The sequence below is a fragment of the Cygnus olor genome, chromosome 12, assembly GCF_009769625.2.
Source record: "Cygnus olor isolate bCygOlo1 chromosome 12, bCygOlo1.pri.v2, whole genome shotgun sequence".
Lineage (NCBI taxonomy): Eukaryota > Metazoa > Chordata > Aves > Anseriformes > Anatidae > Cygnus > Cygnus olor.
In genome coordinates, this window is record NC_049180.1 from 12,693,464 (window position 1) to 12,719,260 (window position 25,797).

The 25,797-nt window shown below is 56.9% G+C and overlaps 2 protein-coding genes and 1 long non-coding RNA gene across 3 annotated transcripts in view; all 3 read right to left on the reverse strand.

Moving 5' to 3' along the window:
- Positions 1-18,333, reverse strand: part of ATP6V0D1 (ATPase H+ transporting V0 subunit d1) — a 37,580-nt gene extending 19,247 nt beyond the window's left edge. Inside the window, 4 exon segments of the mRNA XM_040570995.1 lie at positions 6,275-6,516; positions 7,209-7,231; positions 18,184-18,264; positions 18,267-18,333. Of these exon segments, the coding sequence (XP_040426929.1) occupies positions 6,275-6,516; positions 7,209-7,231; positions 18,184-18,264; positions 18,267-18,318 (398 nt within the window). The 5' untranslated portion in view covers positions 18,319-18,333.
- LOC121076569 lies at positions 36-3,250 on the reverse strand. The gene is made up of 2 exons (XR_005823582.1): positions 2,217-3,250; positions 36-1,147 (listed from the first exon to the last, which is right to left on the reverse strand). It is a non-coding gene; the product is annotated as an uncharacterized LOC121076569 (long non-coding RNA).
- A 2,409-nt stretch (positions 18,334-20,742) lies between the features above and the next one.
- On the reverse strand, positions 20,743-23,301 carry LOC121076567 (agouti related neuropeptide). The gene is given in 4 exon segments (XM_040570994.1): positions 20,743-21,036; positions 21,842-21,936; positions 22,045-22,121; positions 22,123-23,301. Coding segments are annotated over 4 exon segments (459 nt in total). The 5' UTR covers positions 22,218-23,301; the 3' UTR covers positions 20,743-20,844.
- Positions 23,302-25,797: the final 2,496 nt, after the last annotated feature.

The window sequence follows — 25,797 nt, forward strand, 5'->3', positions numbered from 1 at the left end:
CCTTGTTTTAATGCCTCCAAGAGACACGCCGAAGGAACAGGAGGCAAGGGCAAGAACCCTTCCTGCAGGCTGCAGAATAAGCAGAGGGAATCAGCTTTAAGCAAAGCCAGAGAAGGCAGTTAAATCCACACGCTGCCTCTGGATGAAACAGCATCAGTGTGGATGTGGGTGTAGTGCAAGGTGATGTGTTCTCACCTAATCACCTACAGCTTGCCTGCTAGGGCGCCTTCTCAGGGCTGCAAAGCTTCGTTGGGAAGATTTATGTTTGTTAATGAAACGTGGGCTTACATCTGGAGCTCATCACTACCACTTTGCTGCATCTTTATTACCACCAACAATAATCACAGAATATCCAAATTGGAAGGGACCCGCAGGGATCATCGAGTCCAACTCCTGGACTCACTTTAATAATGCTTTGCTGGCTTTTCTGATGATTGCTGCAGCTCGGTGTGCTTGCCAGGCACCATGCTAACACCTTCCAAGCGAAGAACAGCGCTGGTCAGTAGAAGTAGGGTTATGGTGTCCCAGATTAAATGAACTGGCGAAATGAAATGTTCTCCAGGTGCTACAGGCTTGGGAATAAAGCACAACACACAGTGAAATCCACCTTTCAAAGAACACGCTGCCCTTTCCAAAGCGGACACCCACGGCTACACAGTTTTCAAAGACGACTCCTGCAGCCACCACTCAGGCGCACAACCCAGTTAGCTTCACGGACACTCATTCTGGGAAACTGGTGTGAGTGCTGTCCCACGGGTAAGCAGGAGAGCAGATGCAGTTCTGATGCTACCATCCGGAGGACACAAGCCTGTGATCATTTCCAGACCATTAGTTTTGTGCCCTCTTATTTTGAATGTTGCATAACCCCTCCAAGAACTTGGCTTATCAGTTCAACTTTGCACTCCCTGCAAACAGGGAAGCTGTTTGTCAGGAACCTGTGCTGCTCTGCCAAAACCGTCTCTGCCAGAAAAGGCTCATAAACCTTTTATTGCAGGATCCCCAGCTGCTATGGTAATTTTTCCTTCCCAATCCCACCTCCACCAAGGTCTGAACAACTAGTTGAAAACAGCATAGTACAGTTTTCACCACAACAGCATTGGAAAAGATCCTTCAGGTTGTTGCATTTGCCCAAATGAACTGCCAGTGCCTGTAATGTAAAGCATTAGGAGTTATTTTTGTAAGAAAGGGCTTCAAAAGGAGGTAGTCATATTTTGTAACCTCACGCAACGACGCCAGGATGCACACTCCAGTACATTTAGAATAAAGACAAGCAGCTTCCTACTCCAGAGGAGAGGATTATTGCTCTTCAGCTCAAGTAGCAGTTGAAACAGTTTGGCTTTAGAAAACCACTGCCGTAAGATTAAGTTTCAACTCAAAGTCATGCAGCAGAAACTAGATCTATCCAGTGCTGGGGAGAGGCAGAGCAGGAACGGGTCACGAAGAAGGTAGTAAAGGGAAGTGTCAGCTAAGAAAAGGCATGTGCAAGGGGAAAAAGTACATGCAGCCTAGTCAAAAACAGGTCTTGTGACCACAAAAATACACCAGAAGCCAAGTTCCCAGGTACATCACTGGGGCAACAAGGACTCTGTTCTTGAGGTCTAGCAGACTGGTGAGGCAAAGACAAATGATGTCCTAGCCCGTCCTCTGCCGACAGGCTCAATCGCAGACTTGGACAACGTGTTCACACCCGACTTCACCTCGAGCCTTGCTCCTGCAGCGGCCTCTGAGTCTGGTTTCAGCAGCCACCAGCAGCTCCCCCAGCCTGACCACGAGATTGAGCCCTCCTCTGCCCATCAGCTTGCTGCAGGGGCTCAAGCCTCCGAATGGCTGCCAGAGCCCCCAGCCACGCTGCTGAGGACCCGGGCTTTCACTAGCAGGGAAAACCCTGTGCTGGAGCAAGGGCAAAAAAGCTTTCCCTCCCTCCACTGGAAAAATACCAAAGCTGACAATCTGATCAGGCTACAGCTGACTAGAGTCAGGAGAAATGGCACACAGCAGAGATAAAAGGATCCTATCTGAACTGTAGGCAGGAGCACTGGAAGGGAAGACAGACAGGTCATGGCATTGTGTCAGGCTAACACAAAGAACAAAGCCTTTACAGAGAGGCAGGGCAGAACATCACTGAGAAGAACCTAAAACCCACTTCCATCCCGCAAGTCAATATGTGCTTGCTGAATTCAGGAAGTGGGTTTTGCTGTTTCAAGTACACTTAATACCTGTTTGTTGCTGCCCTACAGAACGTCGCCACATTCCCTCAGCCAAACAGTCAATTATTTGTGTTGGAGCAGAGAAGCTAACAACCACCTTGTGCCCATCATTCAGACCTACTACGGTCAACTGAAAAACACAGGGAAGCACCAGCAGTCATCCAGCGAGGAGCTGCACAGCGAGGCACAGAGCTAGCAGGTGTTTTGTAGGGGCCGTGGAAGGCTCAATAAGTTGAGTTCTCAGTAAGTTGAGTTCCTCCTTGCAGCGATGCACAGTGGCACAGGAAGCCAACTACAGCTAGAACCTGAAAAAACAAGAGGGAAGTCAGCCAACTTCCTCAATATTTTGGTACTGACAACGCAGTGCTGCCACGGAGAGGATCGGAGCCAGGAAAGTCACTGGGGAAAGGAGCACCACCGGACAGAAATCAGTGACAGCAAGTAGCTTTGGGACAAAGACCTTGCTTTGGGGCTGCTGCGTAGCCGAGTTCTTGCCGCAACTCAGTCCGTGTGCTTTTAGGCACCCTCCTCTCCCCCAGGCTCTGCAGGGGAGCTGGCTCCTGCCCACCTCAGCGGGTGCCCACCCTTACCTACGTGCTGCAGGCACCTGGGTGCAGGCAGCCGCGGGGCTGGAGTGCCACCTTCTGGCAAGCTGCGGGCAGCGCTGCCTCCTCCAGGAGCTGGGCAAGGACAGCACACGGGGAACGCGAGTCCTCTGGGAGCTCTGGAGCCTCCACGCCATCCCAGCTCAAAGCCGGAGGCGTGCCAGCCGGTCACAGCAGCACTGGGTATCGCAGATCCTGCTTCCCCTGTCCCCATCGCCTGGCTCACGGACTGCTCAAGGAGGCAAGAGAAACCGCGTGGCGTAATCCCACGTGGGGACGAACAGCATGGCTTTGGTCAGCTCTGGAGCAGCCAACGGTGGAAAGGTCCCACGATCAGCTCCCCAGATCTCACCTCTCCTATGAAGAAAGGCTGAGGGAGCTGGGGATGTTCAGCCTGGAGAAGAGGAGGCTCAGGGGAGACCTCAGTGAGACTGTTCAGTACTTAAAGGGAACTTCTAACAAGGATGGAGAAGGACTCTTTACTCAGGTAGATAATGATACGACAAGGGGGAATGGGCTTAAACTAAAAAAGGAGAGATTTAGACTAGACATTAGGAGAAAATTCTTCGCTGTAAGAGTGGTGAGGCACTGGCACAGGCTGTCCAGAGAAGCTGTGGATGCCCCATCCCTGGAGGTGTTCAAGGCCAGGCTGGATGGGGCCTTGGCCAACCTGATCTAGTGGGTGGCATCCCTGCCTATGGCAGGGGGTTGGAGTTACACGGTCTTTAAGGTCCCTTCCAACCCAAGCCGTTCTGTGATTCTGTGATCTCCTCAGCAATGTGACCCAGGTTAAGGTCTGAGCACCCTCCAAGAACAGGTAACTCTGGAGAGCACGACAGTAGTGCGTGGATCAACTCAAAAGCATCCCAGACTTCAGCTGGATGTTCACGAACCAGAAAGCCTGACTCTTTTTTTAAATGCTTGATCCACCTCGGGGCACCAGCCACCTACAGCCGGGCTGCTCTCCATGAGGTGCTACCTGTCTCGTGTGACACCCTCCAATGTTTTCACAAAGGCCAAAAACGTTAAGTACATAAAAAGCATCCTACAGCAGTGAGCTTTGGAACTGTACTGGACACACCACAAAACATTTCCTTCCATTTTAAGCTTGACATATAGCTCCTGCAATTCCACTCCAGCTATCCGGGACGCGCATGAGAAGCTTCGCGTGGTACAATACTTTGAAACTACTGCCCCCTGCCTCAAACCAAGATCTACTACAACCCATGGGGCAGTTTCAGGGACAAGAATACAGCCTGAAAGGCACCCCAAGAAGTCACTGCTAGCCTACACCCTTTTCCATCATCCCACTCACTAAATATATTAGGATTATGAAGAGAAGGGCAAAACCAGTACCCTATCCAAACTCCTTGTGCTTCCCTATCCTCATTCTTCTGTTTTAACTTGTCTGTAGTGCTATCAGAGCTTCTAATAGGCTGACAGCAACTCCCACCTCGGTCCAGCTGAAGCTGCAAACACATTCTCTGTTTCAGCAATACACCACCAGTGTGACGAGGGCAGACCCCGAGGAGACCGCTCCACCAGCAGCGCACCAGAACTACAATGAAATGCCACTGAACACTCAGACTCCTCGCAGAAAAGGCTCCGCAAGAGGGTGGAGACTCTTCCTGCAGGAAGAGTTTTTATTCTGCTTCATCTTCTGCCTTCCTCCAGGCTATGAAGACAGCGGCATTAAATCTTCAGTAAAAAGAAGAGATGAGAGCAAAGACAATTCGAGGAAGAAACGTCCTGTGCCAAATGGGAGCGATACATTCAAGAAGAGATTACGCAGTAGGCAAGATATACAGATATCTGCACGGGGTTGTTTTGTTCTACACAGCTCTCCGAAATCAGAGACAGATGCTGAACAAGATCAGAGTTAAACCGAGCTGAGAGCAAACACCGGCTTTAAAGTTAAATCATTCAAACAGCTGATAAGATCCAGCTTGTCACATTACATGAGAAATTTCAGGTCTTCTGCACAACTCCAGCTCAGTGTAAACAAGGATAAGAGTCAACAGGGCTGATGTAACAGGGAACGGGATTTCCACAGCCACCTGCAGCCCTCCAAAGTCACGCAGTGTGTTACCAGGCAGGCATGGTCTGACACCTTACAGTTCATTTTTTTCAAACATCAGTTTTCAAAGTGGAACCAACAGGGAACAAAGTTTCTAAGTCTGCAAAATACTCACGTGTCCTGCCTGGGCTGTTGTCTTTAAAACAATACAAGAGGAGCTAAAAAAACAGACTAACAGTGATTATGAGGATACTTCCACAGAGACTAAACATTGCTGCCCTTCAGTTTTAGGGAAGGGGAAAAGCATCAGTGGAGGACAGCCTACCCAGTATGGCCAGGCTCTAACCATCCTGATGTTTTTACAACAAATTCAAATTCGGCCAAATGGCATTTTGAAACTTCTATTCTCTGAAGCTTCAGAAAATAGAAGAGATTGCTCCATACAACTAAGATGATGACCTAGAAACTGCTCCAACCACTGCGAGTGCTGCTGCAAGATGAGGGCTTTGCCACGCCTTGCTGATGTCATGCTCCGTATCTGGAGCCAGATAAAGAAATTCCATGAGCTTTAGCGACAGGCACGTAAGAAAAAGCTACCTCTTAGAAAATAGGAAAGGCTTAAAAAAAGACAGGCGGCTTCAGCACAGTGACCCAGAAAATTACAGATATGAGGCACTGGGTTAGACAAATGAGATAGTGGGACTGTTTAGACATGGAGCGATTACAACAGGAAGGACCTGCAAGAACGCTGTGCTATTTCGAGCCTTTTACATCAGCTGAACCAGCTGTGGAACTGCACACAGGAGCCGAGTGTCTGTTCACACACTGACAGAGGCGTGCTGAGCCCGCCCCAGCCCTGTCCTCTCCTGCTGCACACTCTAGGCCCTCCTTTTCCCTAATGCTGGTGTTTGTTGGATCCCACCAAGCTAGCTGAGGAAACTAGTTAGAGATTAACCCCAAAAGGAGAAAGTTGTTCAATTTTTGGCCAGCTCAGCTCCCTGAACCAGTTTAAGATGGGGTCAGATGCAGGCTTACAGCCACTGGTATGGGATGGCAGGATCACAGCAGCCCTGATGAAGAGTCAGAACTAGCACTGCCACGCTGTCACGTGCATGTTGACATTCTGGAACAGAATCACACGAAAAGCCCTGGAAAATCTACGTTAGGGACAAGGGTAAATGCCTCAGCTCTACTACAGGCTAAAGGCAGTTCTGCAGAGAAGGCAGGTAAGCAGCAGTGCAAGCAAAGCACGCACACCCTGGGAGCAAAAGCCTTTACCACCACAGGGATGCTGTGCCAGCTTGTTTGAGACCTCCACAACAGTTTCATTCAAAGAGCTGCAGAAAACACAGTAGGTACAGGGCTGGGTGTGGAAAGTTGGTCTGAGAGTCCCCAAGTCTGGAAGAAGAAGGTTTCACGAGCTGTTAAGAACACCTGGTACTCACGTGATGAAGTCCAGAAAACTCGCTAGGGGTTCGTACGCGTGGTTCCTCATGTGCCGGAACTCCACCACCATCTTCTCCTTCAGCTTGTCGTCTATGACGGAGACGGTGAGCGGGGACGCCTCGTTCGCCAGGAAGTTCCCATAGTCAGTGCTCTGCAGGTGCAGCTTCAAGTCTGGAGAAGAAAGCAGAGGTCCACGCTACAGGGTTTGTGCTGGGTGGGGTTCTGAGCACACCTGAGGAAGCTGGGGGTCAGCTCTAGGCATTCCCTTCTCTGAAAGGTCACCTAGACAAAACCTGCACGTTAAAAGTCATAGTTACGTTTGCACTCAGCTTTATCGCAGACCATCTAATCACAGGAAAAAGATCAGTTCCACTGCAGCAGCCTTGCCCCATCTTAAGAGGGAAATGGTCACTGTCTGCATAACTGAGCATATATCTCCGCCAGCTTGCTTGATAAAATGAAAGGCTACTGATTTTCTAGGAAAAAAGTATTTGCTACTGGCCTTAATGTCTAGAGAACTTAAGTCTTATTTCCTCTAGCCAAAAGTACTCTGGTCGCAGGCTTCTGAGAAGTGATCAGGACCAAGAGCCCACCTGCCTCCAACAAACGGGTGTCCTCAGCAATGACTGGGAGGCAGGAGGCATCCGAAACACTTTCAAAGCCAAAGAGACGCAAGCAACAACCTTGAAATTGTAAAGCAGCTACGACATCATAAGGTGAGTCCAACCAACTACTCTGGTAAAGTCAGGCATCACAAGGCAGAGAGGGGCTGGCAAAGAGGAAGCCCATCCAAAGCCATCTCGCACAGCAGGCATTCCCTGCTCAGGATGGAGGAACATGCTCAGAAGCCTTCCTCCCCTCCAGCTTCGAGCAGTTTCCTCTGGTACCCTTGCTGCAGGTCAGGTGCCCACCTGAGCCACAGTGCTGGACAACAAGCAACCACAGCATGCTGACCTCTGTCAAGATAAAATTCCTGTGTGAGCCAAACGCATTTAAGTGTCCGTGTGGAAAAACTGAATCCAGAGCTGAGGAACGTCATATAGTCCCATTCCTCAAAGCATTACTGGCTGCACTGGTACATGGTGTTCACCTCCCTTCAGCTTCACCTCTGAGGGCCAGTTAGGCAAGCATCCTCCCAGGGATTCAAGGCCTTTATGGGGGGAAAAGAGAATAGCTGGAAGAGTTTAGCCAAACCAGATGTGAATGCACTGTCCAGAGAAAACAAACAGAAAAATCAAGAAACTTCTCCCTGCTTCCCCTGAAGCAGGAGCACTGAGGTTGCCCTCCCCTCCTGCTGAACCATGCGTGTCCTCAGCACCGCAGGATGAGCATGGCAACCCGCACACGGACAGAGAGATAAGTGAGAGAAATGCACATGCATATATGACATGGGTCAAGCCTAGCTTGAGGCGACTGATCTTTTGACGTTACAGTCAGCTACAGCCACGAGCTGGACAGCATTCTCAGCACTGAGCTCCAAGCTGAGCTTGTACTGTACAGCGTGACACTGGCCTCATCCAGAGGGGTCAAACAGCTTTCAGGCTGACTTAAATTCTTCTGGGTATTTCCAATGGGGTCCAGCAAAGACATTTTTGACCCAGCACTGTTTCGTTACAAAGACGTTACCACTGCTAAGTCTCACAGGAAACAGATGGTGGTTATAGAGGGGGGTGAAAAAAGGCCAGACACTTAATAGCACTCAGTTTCTGTCATGTTTCTCAGCAGTTTCCAGGACAGTTTTATACTCCACTTACTTTTAATAAGGAATCCTGGATGCAGCAAAGAGAGCTACTTGCTCAACAGCTTGCATCATGGCTGAAGCAAAGCAGAAACTTAACCTAGATCTCTGCTCCCCAGGCTGTGCTGCAGCCCAACAGCTGTGCTCTGTTCCACCAGAGCACCATGAACTTCTGCTCATACTTCTGAGATGGGAAAACATGAGCTGGATAACGGAGATGATGGATGCTTTTTTTCCCCAACATGACCTTCGCTACAAAGTCAAGCACCCCAAAACCAGATCATGCCAAAACTCAGAAAGCCCCTCGCCTCTGTTTGGCCTGCACAGGTTTGTTACTGCTGATGGTCACCTCCTACCTGATGGCAATCACTTGGTGAACCCCGCAAAACCCAGCTCCCAGGAAGCTGCCACCGAGCAGTTCTGCACCTACCTGGCTTCTGACAGCTAAGAGAGTGACAAGATATCAGAATTAAGTCTTGCTGAGTTTTCAGTCCCCCCAAAATATACCCTAGAAAGTCTGGGCTAGAAACCAAGACCTAGGGCTACAAGGTAAACTGAGGCAACGCTGATATCAGTCTTTCCAAAACAAGACGACTTTTCGATGATGAGCTTTGGAGTACGAGTGGAAATTAAGTGCCGCTGTCAGATCAGAGCTTTACCAGCTTGCATTTAATGGAAGCTGGAGAAAGCACGGAGCAAAAGTCAGCAGCTGCTCACCAAGCATGAGAGAAAAGGTTCCAGTAGGAGGATTGTGCCCGTGTAATCAGACTGCAGGGTAAGGCTCAGGGGACTGCAGCAGCTACACCCACGTACCGCCTCCTCTAAGTTCCCTGTAACAGCCCTGATGAAAGCTCAGGCTGTGCAAGAAGGCATGTGATGTTGTTTTGCAGCTATACGGGAACTTGGAGAGGAAACCGCTACTGCATATCCTACCAGATCTTGTTTCAGCAGGGAAACTTCCAAGGCTTTCAGCTTATTTCCTCAACTCCAACACAACAGAAGAGAGGGGAGAAGTGTTTTAAGGATGCCTTGCGACAGCCCCATTGCAGCCACCAGCTCCATAAAAGCTGCTTACTCAGCTCAAACAGCTTGCTGAAAGCAGTCCACGGTGCAGACAAATCGGGGCAAATGCAGTCAAAGCCCCGTGTTCAGCTTTAGCTCTCCTCAACGAAAGTGATGGATCTGAGCACTGCTTCTAGCCCTGGAGCCGAGACCTCCCAGCAACACCGAGCCTCCTGCATTCCCCTGGGCTGAGGGGGAAATGAAAGTAACAAGGGAAAGCTGTAAGACTCCTGAGGCGGACAGTCCCATCCCCAACACCTTGAGCACGGCGGGAGGCCAGGCTGAAGAAGCTGGTGCCAAGCAGGGGGCTGGCAAAGAGAAGAGCTCAACACTTGTTTGAAGAGCTGCGTGCCACTTCTGGCGTGCCCGAGCTGCTGCAGGAAGGGGCCTGGCGGTGCCACCACCACCACCTGCAGCTCAGCTCCTACCTTTGAGGCCACAAGAATCCTCCTTGCTGCCTGGCCCCTTAGTGCTGGAGAGCCAGCGCCAGGGATGGAGGGACAGGAAAAGCGCAGCCAAGCGGGCAGAGCTGCCCCCCACGCGCCCTGGCTGTGCCTCGCAGCCTCTCCATCAACAGCTCCGAGCAAGTTCTGCCTGGCCGGAGTGTTTTGTCCCGCGCAGCGAGGGGGCCGGCCCCCCACGCCACAGCACAAGAGCCAGCACAACGCCGTGTTGTAACTGGACTAAGGGCCGTGTTTATGTAACACTTGGAAATGACTTTTACAGGGAAGGCCAGCCACAAGCTGCAGGAACTGAACTCCTCTGCATCTCTTCGCATCCAAGCGGACAGAACACAACATTTTCCCAAAGTTGGACTGGGGTTACAAACCCTGACTCAAAGCATCCCACGGCGTACCAGCGCCTCACACGAGCCCGTCCTCCTCCAGCCGCGGGGCCGCTCCCCGGGTCCCATCCGGGAGCTTTGGGAGATGTTGGTGTGACTGCTCACGCATCAGGCTTCCTGGGAAGAGCTGACTGATCCTGGGGCTCTTCCCGGGAAGCATCCCCTGCCACAGGAGCCTCGGTAGCACGGTGACTAACAAGCAGACCCACTACTGAGTGGGCCTCAGGCTCTCCAAAAGCCCAAGCTCTTATTTCCTAGCACGAGTTGAGCTGGAATTTGAGATCCCCACGCTGCTCTGGGCTCCCACCTAGAGACGAGCCGCTCCTGGCGAGCCTCTCCAGACGCTGACTAACAGGCGCTCTGCCTCAAGCCGGGGATCGCTTCCGAGGGGAGCACTTGCCTGTTTCGGCACTTTTCCAGGTGGTTCATGCACTTTAAGAACAGCCTGAGCCAGAAGTTGGCAAGGGAGCTCGTGAATTACCGTGCTGCTTTTGTTCTCTCGCCTCCCCCGCAGAGCCCAGTAAATCACGGCCAGGTCACAACTCCCAGCAAGCTGCCTCACGCGGGAACACAACAGCTCCTCAGAACCACATCCTTTTCTTTGCCGAGTATTCCTGTGGAGCAGTACATGTCATGGTAATCTCGAGCGCTTACAGCAGTCTCCTTCCAGCCCTCAGACCAGGCACTCCGATTTGGACGCAGTTTGCTGTCAGCTGAAGCTTGCTTTGGTGCACAGCTGTGCCAGCACCACACCTGGACACTTCAGGTGACATTTTCTCGAGGGACCTCACATCCACAGTAGTGATAGTACCCTCCCCTGCAAATCTGCCTTGTCACAACCCAGAATGGAGCCATTACTCAGCCTTTCAGACATCTGTCTGCCACCAAAGCCTGCCCTGCACGCATTACTCAGACGCTCGCAGCGACCTATGGCCCCACCAGCTCATACTTCCACCCCTGTGCTCTCCAGCACCCTCCTGAAGCCGTGCTGCGGAGCTGGACGCCAAGTTCAAATTTCAGGCGCTTCCAGCAAGGACTGATCGTCCTCTCACACGGGCATGAAACCAACTTTCACAGCTTCTGAGCTGAACCCTTATTTTCATGCAATTACCTGCTGCAACCCCAACGTCTCACTCCAAACCAGGGCCGTCGCTGCATATATACAAAATAAAACATGGTTTGTTATCTGCCAGGCCTGAGGATTAAAGTAACCGAGCGAGGGATTACGCAGCAGTCTGCAGATCAGCTGCATCGCCCACATCTCCCTTCAGAAGACTGCAGCTCTCACCCTTCAGCTTGTCACTGTGTTTATAACCACTTCAGACGCTTCTGAAACGGATTCTCTGAAACCTGACTTGAGAAATGCCGAGAGACCCTTCATTTTCTGCAGAATTTCAGACCCTTCCTGTGGTCGCACCACACCAGTATCAGTGACGTGCCACCTCTCCAGTGCCAGGCAGCAAATTCCACTGCACCACAGCTGGGCCCAGAAGCGACTTCTCTGGCCCTTTCCCCATCACTGTGTCACCTCTAACTCTCCACCTTGTTTCAGAGGTCCTCAGCCCGTGTTCCTAGCCCAGCCCTTCCTGGGGTTCAACTCAGCCCCCTCGGAGCTTCTAACCCAGCACTGACAGCTCTCGTTTCCTCAGGAGCCCCTCCACCAAGCATCCCTCTCCTGACCCTTGCAGGAGATGAGGGCACCTCTCCTGGCCTGCCTGCAGCGGGAAGCTTCAGCCCTACATACCTGCATACCTTTTTCTCCACTCTGAAAGCGTGCCGGAGCAAACCACGGCTGCTATCTCAGAAGTCCAGGACACTGCTGTGATACCTAGTGAAGTTTAAGGGAAAAGCAACAAATCATTCGGAAGCTAGGAGGAACGGGGCAGAAGCAGCCCCACATTGCAGGGACCGAGAGCAGGGGAAGAAGAGCAACAGGACACCAGCAGTGACAGGCTGCAGGTGATACGTGCTGGGAGGCCCAGGCACTGCCATCTTCTGACGAGCGGCAGGATCAGACAAGGCATCAGGCTGCACCCGTGCTGAGAAGCTGACCTCAGGTGCCGCCTGAAGTTTAGCTATGCGAGGCTGTGGGGTAGGTCTCCACCTGGTAAAGGAGGCCAGAACAAACAGCAGCGAGCCTCTGGTGAACCCTGCAGGAAGCCAGAGACCACAGCGTCTGTTGGCCACCACGGCTGCGCAAGGGCCGTGGTTATTTTTGACGTGTTTTGCTTGAGCTTGCTTCAAGAGGAGAGCCGACCGAGCAGCCCCGGCGGGCGCAGGGCAGCCTTGGGGCTGCTGCTCTTTTGTCACACTCGCAGCCAGGGCTCAAGGGACAGGAACACTCCCGAGCCCTGCTCAGGCCCCAGAGCTCTGCCTGGGGCATCAGATGCCCAGTGTGTCGGATGGGAGCTCCTGGGGCAGGGCCGGTCCTCCTGCGCAGCCACAACGCACCCCAGCGAGCCCAGGGCCAGTTTTTCACAAAAATAAAAACAGATGCCAGGGCAGCGGCCCCGTCCCGTGCTTTCAGGAGGTCCCTGCACGTGTAAAGGCTGGGCTGCTGCACCTGCAGAGCTCTGGGCTTGGCCTGAAGCAGCCTCTAAGTTCAAGGCGGTCCTGAAGCACGGCAGCGCTAAGATCCATGGTGTGGCCTCTTCTTGCTCCATCAACGAGCACCGCGGCTTCTCTGCACGAGAGAGGACATGGCGCTCCTGCAGCTAAGCTGGAAGAGAAGCCCAGCCCCAGCCTCCGGGGCACAGACTCCAAGAGCACGGTGATAAAGCCCAAGAGAGAAGGGCAGCACGGCCTCTTCTGCTCCTCCCTTGGGGAAAGCAGATGTGGGGAGCACTCGGCCTGCAGCACGATAAAGCCAAGGCCTCCGCGGGAGGAAAGAAAGATCCTTGGGACTATCACAATAAAATTCTGCACTCAGAAGCCTGTGGCACATGCAACACCGACGTGCTGGAGCCAGGAGCCCATGCTGCCGCCCAGGCAGGCCCTTGCTTCAGTGCAGAGCCGCCCCGTGCAGCGGGAAGACAGCCACGCTGCATCCCACGTGGCTCAACTGCTCACTGTGTCACCGAGCGAGACAGAGCGGGCAGCGGGGCACATTTCTAGCTAGAGTCCGGACCAGGCTCGTCTGCTTTTTAGAGAGAGTCATTAAGGTCAGAAAAGCCCTGCAAGACCACCCCCTCCCACCAACGTCACCCACTGAACCATGTCCCCAAGCACCACGTCCAACCTCTCCTTGAACACCCCCAGGGACGGTGACTCCACCACCTCCCTGGGCAACCCGTCCCAACGCCTGACTCTTGTCTTTCTGACAAGAAACGTCTCCTCATTTCTAACCTAAACTTCCCCTGGCACAACTTGAGACCACTCCCTCTTGCTGGTTATCTGCGAGAAGAGTCTGACCCACACCTCCCCTTCCAGCAGTTGCAGAGAGCAATGAGGTCTCCCCTGAGCCTCCTCTGCTCCAGCCCAAACACCCCCAGCTCCCTCAGCTGCTCCTCACAGGTCTGATGTTCTTTTAAAAGAAGTCGTAAGTGGAAAAAGTCATAAGAAAAAAGTCAGAAGAAAAGTCATAAGACTGGTCTCATACAGGAAGGCAGCAGGCTGCTTGAAAACTAGTCACTGCTTTCTGGCGTCTCTTGCTAGCAGGCAGCCTGCAGTCAGTGTATTTCATCACCTCTCCTCCGCATGGAGGAGGAGAGGGAAGGGGGACAAGCCATCGGAGCACGGATGCCTCTAGAAGAGGCATGTAGGGCAGCAAGCCCTCAGTGACCCACTCCCGAGCTGGCTGAGAGCAGCGCTCCCCTGCTGGGCAGCGAGGCCACACAGAGCAACTCTGGAAATGCTCTTCCAGACTCACAGCCAGCCCGGTCTTGGCTTGTTCCACAACACCCAGCCCTGCACCAGTTTGGCACACGCCGTGCACCGACATGGATGCATTGAACAAGAAACGAGGCTCGGGCACGCGGGAGGATGCCGCTCAGGCAAGCCTCCAGGCGGCGCGGAGCCGGGCAGCCCAGGACACGCACGACCCACCTCCAAGCTCCGATCTCACTGTCCAGCTGTCTGCACCCCAGAAACGAAGGCTGGTAGACCAGGCTGCGGAGGTGAGAAAGAAGAAGTGCATCCTTGGGAAACTCCTCCTTTTTCCCTAAGAACCGCGTTTATCAATATTTGCATCCCCCAGCCACCACCCGCCTCCCAAACGCACCTCTGAGGCTCAGCTGGCTCGCACCAAGCCCGAACCAAGCGCCTTGCCACTTCCCAGCTGGCTGCTTCCCAGCCTCATTGCCCTCAGCCAGCAGGGGAGCATCAGCAATGAGAGGCTAGCGAACGCTTGACGAGAAGGTACGGAAACTCCTGCTCCTAAAGAAAATGCTTTTGCTCACTTTCCAAGCTCCGTACGCTTCCTGCAGTGCTGAATACCAACAGCAATGCCTGCCTGTAACTGATATTCCTGTCCTAGATCGAGCTCCAATTCTTCCAGCAGCACTGCTGCCCGACTCTACCAACAGCACCACGTTCTCCAGAGCAGACCCCAGACCTCCAGCAGGATGCAAACAGCTTCTAGGAGCTCAGCACCCTTCTGACGAGAGAAGTCCCAGCGACTCCTAAGCTTGGTTGTCCAAGGAGAGCCTGCCTGAGGACGGATGCGTGCTTACACAGCTGAAGCAGCTCCAAGCCCGTCACTGACACCTTGTGTCAGAAGCAGGAACTGGCTGCAGCAAGCTCCGAGCACATCCAGCGCGGGCACACAGCACACGAGGACCTCCGGCTGAGGAACAGCCCGAGAACCAGGACTCCTGGAGCTGAAAGAGAGGATTGAACAGGTTGTTGCTGAGGTTCTCCAGAGAAAGCTTAAGCCAAAACAGCCGTTGTGCTCTCCTGGCAATTCCTCGTCATGTTTTCCAGCCCTTTTTAAAGCCAGCTCGGGAGCCTGCCTGATCACAGTGAGCTATATGGCTCCCTGAGGACAGCAGTAAGCGGTCTCAGCAGGCAGCAGGGAGTTTTAATCAGCTTACTTTGCGATCAGACAAGCAGAGACGGCAGAGGATCACGCAGAAGGCATGATCTCCTCCTTCCGGCAGCATCAAGCTGCCAGCTCAAGTCCTAAAGCACAAAACCCGACCTCTCTGTGCTTCCACACCAATCCGAGCACACACGAGGAGCAGCACCTCGGACCTGGAAGCCCAACATCCTCAAGCAACATCAGTGCCAGCGAACTGCCACCAAAGGGCCCCACGCAGACCAACCAGGCACCCGCACCCCAGGGGAGCAGCAGAGCAGCCTCGGGTCCCTCAGGGCCTCTCCACAGCCAAGGTGACCGCCGGCCCCAGGCCTGCGACCAGCTGCGGAGCCAGGGGCACACTGAGAAGAGGCAGCGAAAACAGAACGGGAAAGGCAGAGGAGAGTGCACGAACACTGTGTGCCTAACGACCATTGTGGCTACCGATAAAACTAGCCGCTAGATTTAGTGCGGACAGAGAGAGAATGCACTTTGAAGTCTGGAGAGCACAGAAAACCAGTAACGTGATAGGAAAATTGTAGCTATAGGGACAGAGAAAGAAATTGTCTGACCACAGACCTACATAAGTGATCACAAGCAACGTTCCTTGAAGGAAAGCCTTCTACAGAAGGGGCACAGAAAGCCAAGTGGAGGGGGAACGAGAACAGCAGCAGCTCAGAGCAGCCTTTGAGGTCTGAACGGAGCCTGACGAGGAGCACAGCTGCAGCAGCCACCAGAGAGCTGTCAGGGGCAGGACGATAATGACACCGTGACAATCACAGACAGCCCTAACCGAGCCACTTCCAATGCAGAAGGCACCGCAGGAAGAGCAAGTTTACGCAACTGGGTTTAGAAGGCAAAGAGAGAGAGAGAAAAAGGAGAAACTGAAAACACAGAAACACCCCGAAGAGAATTAGTCTGCGGGGACAAAGTTTAGGGCGTGCTGAGGCTGCTGACTAGCAAGGCAGCAGGAATACCTCCCGTCACACTCCTTCAGGCCCTGTGCTCCACAGCAAGAACGATAAAGGCTGCTGCAAGCAAAGACCTGCAGAAAGCCTGATGAAAATAAGCTTGTCCTACATAAAGATATTCCAGATATTTTTAAGGTACAACAGAGGCTGAAGCAAGTGAGAGCATTCTGTTCCATTCCGTTGCTTAACATCTGGGTGAGCAGCTCCAGGTAACACACAACCAGAGTCCGCCTGCCAAGGACCCCTCCAGATGCTGAGCTTGGATCTGAATCACTCGGCAGCGACCAAGACAGAGCTGACACTTCAGAGAGCCACAGAGTATCCCAAGTTGGAAGGGACCCACAAGGATCATCAACTCCAACTCCTGGCCCCACACAGGTCTACCCAACAATTCAGACCATATGACTAAGAGCACAGTCCAAACACTTCTTAAACTCCGACAAGTTTGGTGTTGTGACTACATCCCTGGGGAGCCTGTTCCAGTGCACGACCACCCTCTCGGTGAAGAACCTCTTCCTGATGTCCAGCCTGAACCTCCCCTGCCACAGCTTGACACCATTCCCTCGGGTCCTACCGCTGGTCACTAGAGGAACAGATTGGCGCCTGCCCCTCCGCTCTCCTTTGTGAGGAAGCTGTAGGCCGTGATGAGGGCTCCCCTCAGCTCCTCTTGTCCAGGCCGAACAGGCCCAGTGACCTCAACTGCTCCTTGTACGTCTTCCCCTCTAGGCCCTTCACCATCTTCGTAGCCCTCCTCTGGACACTCTCCAACAGTTTCACGTCCTTTTTGTACTGCGGTGCCCAGAACTGCACACAGTACTCGAGGTGAGGCCACACCAGCGCAGAGCAGAGCGGGACAATCCCTTCCCTCGACCGACTAGCGATGCCGTGCTTGATGCACCCCAGGGTACGGTTGGCCCTCCTGGCTGCCAGGGCACACTGCTGGCTCATGTCAGCTCGCTACCAATTACCTGACATTTTCAGAAGTTAAGGCTAACCCAATCATTGCAGTCCCACTGACCAAAAAACTGACACCTCCCAGACTCGTGCGTCTCCAGCCCCATTTCACTAGTGAGCAGGTTCTGGTGTTTGTGGGTTACAGGCAGATCGCTGACCAAGCTCCTAGGACGGGCCAACATTAAGCAGGGCGCTGGCACAGAGAGCAGCACAGAACCAGCCAGCTGGAGTGGGATCCACTGAGTGGATGGAATCCACAACTGAGTGGTGCAGTCGATACACCAGGAGGAAGGGATGCCATCCAAGGGACCTGGACAAGCTTGAGAATTGGGCCCACGTGAACCTAATGAGGTCAACAAGTCCAAGAGCAAGGTGCAGCACCTGGGCTGGGACAATCCCAGACTGGAGGACAGGCTGGGAGAAGAACTCATTGAGAGTCGCCCCGCAGAGAAGGACTTGGGGGTTCTGGTGGACAAGAAGCTCGATGTGAGCCGGCAGCGTGCGCTTGCAGCCCAGAAGGCCAACTGCATCCTGGGCTGCATCAAAAGAGGAGTGGGCAGCAGGGGAGGGAGGTGATCGTCCCCCTCTGCTCTGCCCTTGTGAGGCCCCACCTGGAGTCCTGCGTCCAGGTCTGGAGCCCCCAGCACAAGGAGGACGTGGGGCTGCTAGAGCGGGTCCAGAGCAGGGACTCAAGATGACCATGTTGGAGTGGGTGCCGAGGAGGGACATAAAGATGATCAAGGGGCTGGAGAAGCTCTGCTGTGAGGAAAGGCTGAGAGAGGTGGGGGTGTTCAGCCTGGAGAAGAGGAGGCTCAGGGGAGACCTCAGTGTGACCGTTCAGTGCTTAAAGGGAGCTTATAAAGAGGATGGAGAGGGACTCTTTACTTGGGCAAATAATGACAGGAGAAGAGGGAGTGATTTTAAACTAAAAGAGGGGAGATTTAGATGGGATGTCAGGAGGAAGTTCTTCGCTGTAAGGGAGGTGAGGCCCTGGTTCAGGTTGCCCAGAGAGGCTGTGGATGCCCCATCCCTGGGGGTGCTCAAGGCCAGGCTGGATGGGGCCTTGGCCAACCTGGTCTGGGGGTGGCATCCCTGCCTGGGGCAGGGGGTGGAACTGGGGGGGCTTTAGGGCCCCTCCCAACCCAAAACATTCTGGGATTACACGGATGGGATGGGCTGGGACGGGTTGGGAGGGAAGGGGCAGCACGGAACAAGCCCTCCCCAGCCCCGCACGCACCGACGTCCAAAATAATAATAATAATAACAATTTAAAAAAAAAAAAAATAACACCACACAGGACGTGAGCCCATCCCCCCCCGCCCCGCCGCTCACCCTCGAGGCTCCGCACTGCACCAGGTTGACGTAGTCGCCGTGCCGCAGCACGCCCGCCTTGAAGCCGCGCACCAGCCCTCCAGGTAGCCGTTGTCCACGTTGAAGTGCAGCTCCGGGAAGCACGACATGGCGGCGGGCGGCGGCGGCGCCTCCTCACGTGACCCGCCGCTCACGTGAGCGGGACGGAGCCCCGCCGCTCCGCGCCCCGGCGGGCTCTGCGCGGGAGGGAGGGGCTGAGGGGAGGGCTGGGGCGGCCTTTTGGAGAGGTGCTTGGGGGGGGGCTTAATGAGGAGGCTTAATGAGGAGGCTTAACAAGGAGCCTCAGGGAGCCTGGGGGAGGCTGAGGGGGGTCGGAGAGGAGCCTGGGGGCTTTTAGGGGGAGTCTTAGGGGGGTCTGAGGGGGAGGCTGAGGGGATCTTAGGGGAGGCTGAGGGAGCTCTGAGGGGACCCTGGGAGGCTGGGGGGAGTCAGAGAGGAGCCTGAGGGGGTCTTAGGGGAGTATTAAGGGGAGACTGAGGGGAATTGGAGCCTTAGGGGAGGCTGGGGGGTTTCTGGGGGAGCTATGGGGGAGGCTGAAGGAGCCTAGGAAGAGGCTGAGGGGGGTCAAGGGAGTCTTAGGGGAGAGCCTGAGGGGACCTTGGGGGAGGCTGAGGGGTCTTAGGGGAGTCAGAGGAGTCTTAAGGAGACTGAGGGAGTCTTAGGGGGAAGTCTGAGGGGGATTCTGAGGGGGGTCTTAGGGGGAGTTCTAAGAGATGAGGGAGAGGCTGAGGGGGGTCAGAGGAGTCTTGGGGGAGCTAGGGGACCTGGGGGAGGCTGAGGGGGAGAGGGAGGCGGGGGGGAGGGGGGGGGGGGGGGGTCGAGGGAGTCTTAGGGGAGGGTCTGAGGGGAGTCTGAGAGGGATTCTGAAGGGATTTAGGGGGAGGCTGAGGGGACTCTGAGGGGAGTCTGGGGGAGCCAGAAGGAGAGGTTGAGGGGGTCAGAGGGAGTCTTAGGGGGGACCCTGGGGGGACCCTGGGGGGACCCTGGGGGGAGGCTGAGGAGTCAGAGAAGAGCCTGAGGGGGTCTTAGGGGAGACTGAGGGGAGGCTGGGGGGAGTGTGAGGGAGGCTGAGGGGGGTCAGGGGGAGTCTGGAGGGAGTTTGAGAGGGATTCTGAGGGGAGCCTGAGGAACCCTTGGGGAGGCTGAGGGGGTCAGGGGGAGTCTGGAGGGAGTTTGAGAGGGATTCTGAGGGGAGCCTGAGGGAACCCTGGGGGAGGCTGAGGGGGGTCAGGGGGAGTCTGGAGGGAGTTTGAGAGGGATTCTGAGGGGAGCCTGAGGGAACCCTGGGGAGGCTGAGGGGGGTCAGGGGGAGTCTGGGGAGTTTGAGAGGGATTCTGAGAGGGAGCCTGAGGGAACCCTGGGGGAGGCTGAGGGGGTCAGGGGAGTCTGGAGGGAGTTTGAGAGGGATTCTGAGGGGAGCCTGAGGGAACCCTGGGGGAGGCTGAGAGGGAGTCAGAGGGGCCTGAGGGGGATTCTGAGAGGATCTGAGGGTCTTAGGGGGAGCTTGAGGGGTCTGAGGGATTCTTGGGAAGAGTTTGACATGAGTCAGAGGAGCCTGAAGGACCCAGGGGGATCCTGAGGTAGCCTGGGGGGAGCCTGACGCACCCTGAGGGGAATCTGAGGGGATCCTCAGCCCCCCACCCCAGTACAGCCCCCCGCATCACCCTGGAGCCTCCCCGTTTTGTTAGGGCTTCTCACACTGCCACAGCCCCCTTCCCCAGCCATGGTCTGCGCCTGGCCCCGAGCCTGATGGCATCTGGAGGGCCGTGGGTGCCCGGGATGTTGGGATGTACTCATGCTGGCAGCTCTTGCCAGGGCTTGGGGGCTGCCCTGAGGGGTTAAACACTTCAGGGAGGGAGGGCACCAGGTTGGGGTGGGGGCACCCAGCTGGGAAACAGCCTGGTGGGGAGGTTCTGGGGGACACCACGGCCACCAGGTGTGTCCAGCAGGGGGTGCCAGCGGGTGGGGTGTCCCTGCCCCTCAGCGCCCCGGCTGGGTGCTGGGCCCAGCGCTGGGCTCCCCGGGGCAGGGCGGGCGTGGACACCCCAGGGAGCCCAGGGAAGGGGCGGGAGGTGCTGAAGGGCCCGGAGCCTCCCTGCAATTAGGGAAGGGAGGCCGGGAGCTGGGCCCTTCAGCGGGGGCACAGCAGCCGGGGGACTCTGTCCATGGCTGCACGCAGGCGAGGGGCAGTGGGCACCAAGTGGAGCTCAGGAGATTTCCCCTGCACATCAGAAAGTGTTTCTGTGCGGTGCAAGTGGCTGAGCGCAGGCACAGGTCACACAGAGGGGCCGCAGGGTCTCCATCATCAGAGGTCTCCAAACCCACCTGGGCTTGGTGCTGGGCACCGGCGCTGGGTGGCCCTGCTGGAGCAGGGTGGCACCGGGTGACACCAGGAGGTCCCTGCCCACCCCAGTCGCCTGGTGAAAGGCATCTTAGGCAGCAGGTCCCGGGCCACCCTCAGTCCCAGGAGCAGGACACCAGCCCAGCTCCTGGCACAGCCCCACTCTCAGTGACAGGTTTGCTATCGGCTGCTTTATTGGAGCTGCGGAGGAAGAGGCTTGTGGCGAGAGGCCCGTAGTGGCCCCGAGAGGCGAGGAGCAGGCAGCCCTGTGGCACTAGTTCTTGCCACATGGGAAATTGGTGCTGATCTTCCTGCAGTAGCAGAAAGCGTTGAAGAAGCGGCAGTAGCAGGTGGCACAGGGGTCGCAGCAGGGGATCTGGTGGCCCAGGCAGGACTCCAGGAGGCGGACGCACCGGCGGGGAGAACGCTCTTCTCGGCCCGGAGCCTGCAGGGCTGTGGATGACGCCTGCCAGAGAGAGAGGAGGAGGGAGAGGGTTTGTGGTCTGCCGGCTGGTGATGAAGAACTGTTCTGGAGAGAGACAGGAGCCCAAGGCAGCTCCATCTCAAACGAAATGAGGCTTGCCAAAACCAGATATCCAGAGCTCAGCCTGGCCCCAAGAGAAGACACTCGGGGCTTTGTGCCGAACCCTTTTTTCACTTCAGTGGTTGATCCATGAACCCCTTGGGTCGGGGGTAGCAGGAGCAGGTCCCGCTTGGACCCTCCAAGGGGAAGGACGCGGTCCGTGTGTTACTCCAAACGGACCTGACGGGCCTCGACAGTGGATTCCCCACTCCCATTCCCTCTGGCTGGAAGTGTCCTCACAGTCCCCGCTGATTTTTATTGAACAATTGGTCTGGCTTGAGAAATTTCAAAAGAGGATGTTTCACGCCCATTTTTCATTACGGAAATGTGTGGTGGGAAGTTTCAGTTCCCACACTTTCTTAGGAAATCAGGCAGGGAAACCTCACCTGCTTTCAGAACTTCCCTCCCTCCAGCCAGTTCCCCTCCCAGCCCCTGCAGCAGCGTCCCTGGAAGGCCAACCCCAAAAGAATGGCTTTCCCAGCCCGTGATGTCCAGCTTCCCAAGCTCCCAGCATGCCCACGCTCCTCAGCAGACAGCAAAGGGATGCTCCCTTCCCAGACCACGTTTAGGGTTTGCTCAAACCACCCTGGCTGCTAGGGCATGGAGAAGCCTGGTGTGGCTCAAAGCAGCCCTGGTGCTTTTGTATTATTATTTTTTTTAAGGAAAACACAAGGTCACGGAGCACTACCTGCGGCTCCAGCGCACTGCTTTTCTGCAGGAGGTCACCATCAGCTTCTTGGACCTCCAGGGCCATCTGATCAAACTCTGGCCTGGGAAGAGCTCCTGCAAAATAGAGAGAGGCTGGACACTGGCACTGCAGGGCAGCTGCTGACTGCGTGTGGGCTCCCCGCTTCTATTTTGGGGGCCTGGGTGTGCCAGCAAGGGACTCACCTGCAGGCTCCACCGCCACCTCCTTGACTTTACGCAGCAGGCTGGAGTAGCGGGCTCTGTCTGCCCCGTACAGCCCGGCTCATCTTCTGCAGGTGGCCATGGCTGAGGTCCGAGGTGAGGATGGCCTGGATGCCCTGCAGCAGCCCGTAGCACAGCAGCAGCACGTTCAGCATGGTCCTGGGGTGACCTGCGAGGAGGGGGCATGGCCAAGGGCAGCCCGTGCCAGCTGTGACATTGGCTCGGGTGCTCCCGTGCACCCCAGCTCTGGGCCTGCCTTCTCCATGATGTTCCCCAGGTAGGTGTTCCCACCAGGAGATGGTGCTGCCACCAGGAGATGGGAAGCCCTCGGGCACAGCCAGTCCTCCTCTTCAGCCAGAAGCACTGGGACCTCCCCTGTCCCACGGCCTGGCAGGGGACAAAGCCCCCACGGGTGGCCCAGTGCCAAGCCTGGCACCCAACTTCAACAGCGAGAACAAGAGGGAAGGCTGTGAGGTCTGATGCTCTGTCCCCCACTACCGAACTTCAGACAGGAGCGTCCAAAGTGATCCGAAGCTGGTTCTGCCTCCCGGCGATGGGACTCGAGCTGTTTGTGGAGGCTCAGGGTCTCCCTGCCCATCTTCCAGACAACCGCGAGACCACACGTGCCCACCTGCCAGTGCACAGGCTGCGGCCGAAACGGGTCCCACGAAGCTCCTGCCAGACTCGCAGGGCACGGAAATGCCGCTGGTTTTAAAGGCCAGAAGCTGGTCCTTACAGCCCGGCTGCATCTGGGTATATAACCCCAATAACCCACAGAGGCTCAGCTGGATGGCTGATGTGTGGGGGGCATTTGCGTGCAGCCTCCTCTGCCTGGTCAAGCTGTCTGGAGACTGGGCAGCACCATCCAATGTCCCCAGGTGGGACCAGCCCGTGGTTTCCCCCTGTCCATGGGGGAATCCAGATTTTCCTCTCCCAGTGCGGGACAGGGCTGCGAGCTTCAGCAGCCTGAAAACCATGCGAGGAGCCAAAAAAGGACCCAGCGGTGACCCTGTCCCACGCAGGCAGCCCAGACCCGTGACACCCAGCTCCCGCTCCTTCGGCCGGGCCAAAAAGCCACTCAGGGGCTCCAGCCTGGCAGCCTGGACCCACTTACCCCTCCTCACCCCACAAAACCACCCCACGCTGTGCCACGGGAGATCCTCTCCACGCCCAAGGGACCCTCGCGACCCCATGTGGGGTGCCCCCATCGCTCCCCCCACCCGGCCCCGCTGCCCAGACCCTTCCCTGGGGCGGAACCCCACCGACCTCCGGGCACAGAGGGGCTCCGAGCGTGCTGCTCCGCCGGGCTCGCTGGGAGCGCGGCTCTCCGCCTCGACGTCCTCCCCACATGCTTACGGGAATTTATATCGGCTCCCCGTTAATTAAGTGCCACGGCGCGTGACTCCGCTAACCACCGGGTAGGTGGGCTGCTCTGGAAACGGGGCTTCGGCTGGCCGGCGAGGCGGTGCGTGGGAGGGAGAGCTCCTGCGTGGGGCTGCGGCGAGGAGCTCAGCCCCACCTGCCCCAAAATCCAGGTGAGGCCACCCAGCGGTGCGAGGTCCTGGCTGCCCCGTGCCGGAGGAGCCATGGGGTCCCACGTCCCATGGGGGCCCGTGCCAGAGGAGCCTTTGGCTGCGCCCGGCCTCGCTCCATCATCCCTCCCCGTGCTTTGGAGAAACCTGCTCCCAGACAGAGGAACATCAGCACTGCTCTCCCAAGACACAGAGCTCTCTGCTGCTTTTTGAGGTAAAATTGCCCGCCCCTAGCTCCTGGCGTGAGTCCAGCCACAGCTCAGAGCCCATTTGCGGCCTCCACTCCCAACCACTGCCCGTCTGCAGAGCCTCGGGGCTCCCATCTGTGCTAACTGCGCCTCCCGTTCCTTGATCCCTTCCAGAACCTGCAGCGTCTCCGAGCTCCTGGAGGAGCTCCCTGCACACCCAGGGCTGGTCTCCACCACGGCGAGGACAACCAGCAGCACCAGCCTCCAGCCCCGACGGCGGCTTCCACGGCCGCATCGCGGATGTGGCTCCTCGAGCTTCTCGGTGCCGGGACGTTCGAGCGCCGCACCCAAACCCAGGGGAAGCTGCAGCGAAGCCTGGTGTGGGCTGGGCACGCGTGGAGCAGCGCCTCAGCACCTGCACAGCCTCTCACCGGCCCTCCAGCCCCGCACCCAGCCGGGATGCCCCCCTCCACCCCCAGCCGCGTCCCCACACTGTGGGGTCCCCCACAGCCCACGTACGGGGTGCAGGCCCACCCTGCGCCCCCCCCCCCGTGCCCGTTCCCAGTCCTGGCAGGTGCCAGCGCCCCACCCAGCACCACGGGGCAGCTCCATGCCCCCAGCCCCTACACCCCGGGGGGGGGAGTCTGGGTCCCAGGGGAGGGGGGCAGCGCTGCCACCGTCCCGAAGCGGTGACGCCAGCCCCGAGCGGGCTCAGCCTGGCTCATTAGGGTCTGGCTCATTAAGGCCCGGCTCGTTAGGGTCTGGCTCATTAGGGCCTCTTCGGCGGCCGCGCTCGGAGGGCTTCTGGGAAGGCATTAGCGGAGCGCGCTGAGAGCTTTTTAATCTGCGGGAGCTTTTTTTAGCCCCCGGCCCCTAACGAGCTAAACGAGCCGCCCGCCGCTTCCAGGAACGGCCCCGGGCTCCGTGCCCCCCCAGCAGGACCCCCCCATCCCCCCATCCCCCCCCCCCCCCCCCGCCTTCCCACACCGCCCGGTGCCGCCGGTGCCTTGCTCAAACCCCCGGGACCGCTGCTCCCCGTGCGCCCCCCCCCCCCCCCCCCCCCCGTGCTGGGTGCGCTGAGCTGCGACCCGGCCTCAGCGCGGCGCCGGGGCCCTTTAAGCGCGCCCCCGAGCCGCGTGACGTCAGCGGGGCGGGCGCGCCGGGACGCAGCAGCCCCGCGGCCCCGAGCTCCGGCGGGCGGTGAGAGCGGGGTGGGGGTGGGGGGGCGCTGGAGGGGGGTTTTGGGGTGCACGGGGGTCTGGGATTGGGGCGTTGGGGCGCACAGGGGGCTGGGAGCGAGGGTTTTGGGGTCTTGGAGGGCCGGGAGCGAGGTTTTGGGGTGCTACGGGGGTCTGGCAGTGAGTTTTGGGGGGTTGTCGGGCGGCTGGGAGTGGGGTTTTGGGGTGCGCAGGGGGTCTCAGAGTGGGGCTTTGGGGTGTGCAGGGGGCTGGGAGGGGATGTTAGGGTGACGTAGAAGTCTGGGAATGGGGTTTTGGGGTATTAGGGGGCTGGGAGGTGGTTTTTGGGGTGCACAGGGGTCTGAGAGTGGGGTGTTAGGGTGCACAGGGGGCTGGGAGTGAAGTTTTTGGGGTGCACTGGGGGTCTCAGAGTGGGGTGGTTAGGGCGCACAGGGGGCTGGGAGTGAGTTTTCGGGGTGTTGGGGGTCTGGGAGTGAGGTTTTGAGGTGCGCGGGGAGCTGGGAGTGGGGTGCTGGGGTGCGCTGGGGTCTCAGAGTTTGGTTTTGGGGTGCACAAGGGTCTGGGTGTTGGGGTGTACAGGGGTCTGGCAGTGGGTTTTGGGGTGTGCAGGGGGGCAAGGAGCGGGGTGCTGGGTGCTGGGAGTGGGGTTTTGGGGCGCACAGGGGTCTGAGAGTGGGGTGTTAGGGTGCACAGGAATCTGGGAATGAGGTTTTGGGGTATTGGGGGTCTGGGAGTGAGGTTTCATGGTGCTCAGGGAGCTGGGAGTGGGGTGCTGGGGTGTGCAGGGGTCTCAGAGTGAGGTTTCGGGGTGCATAA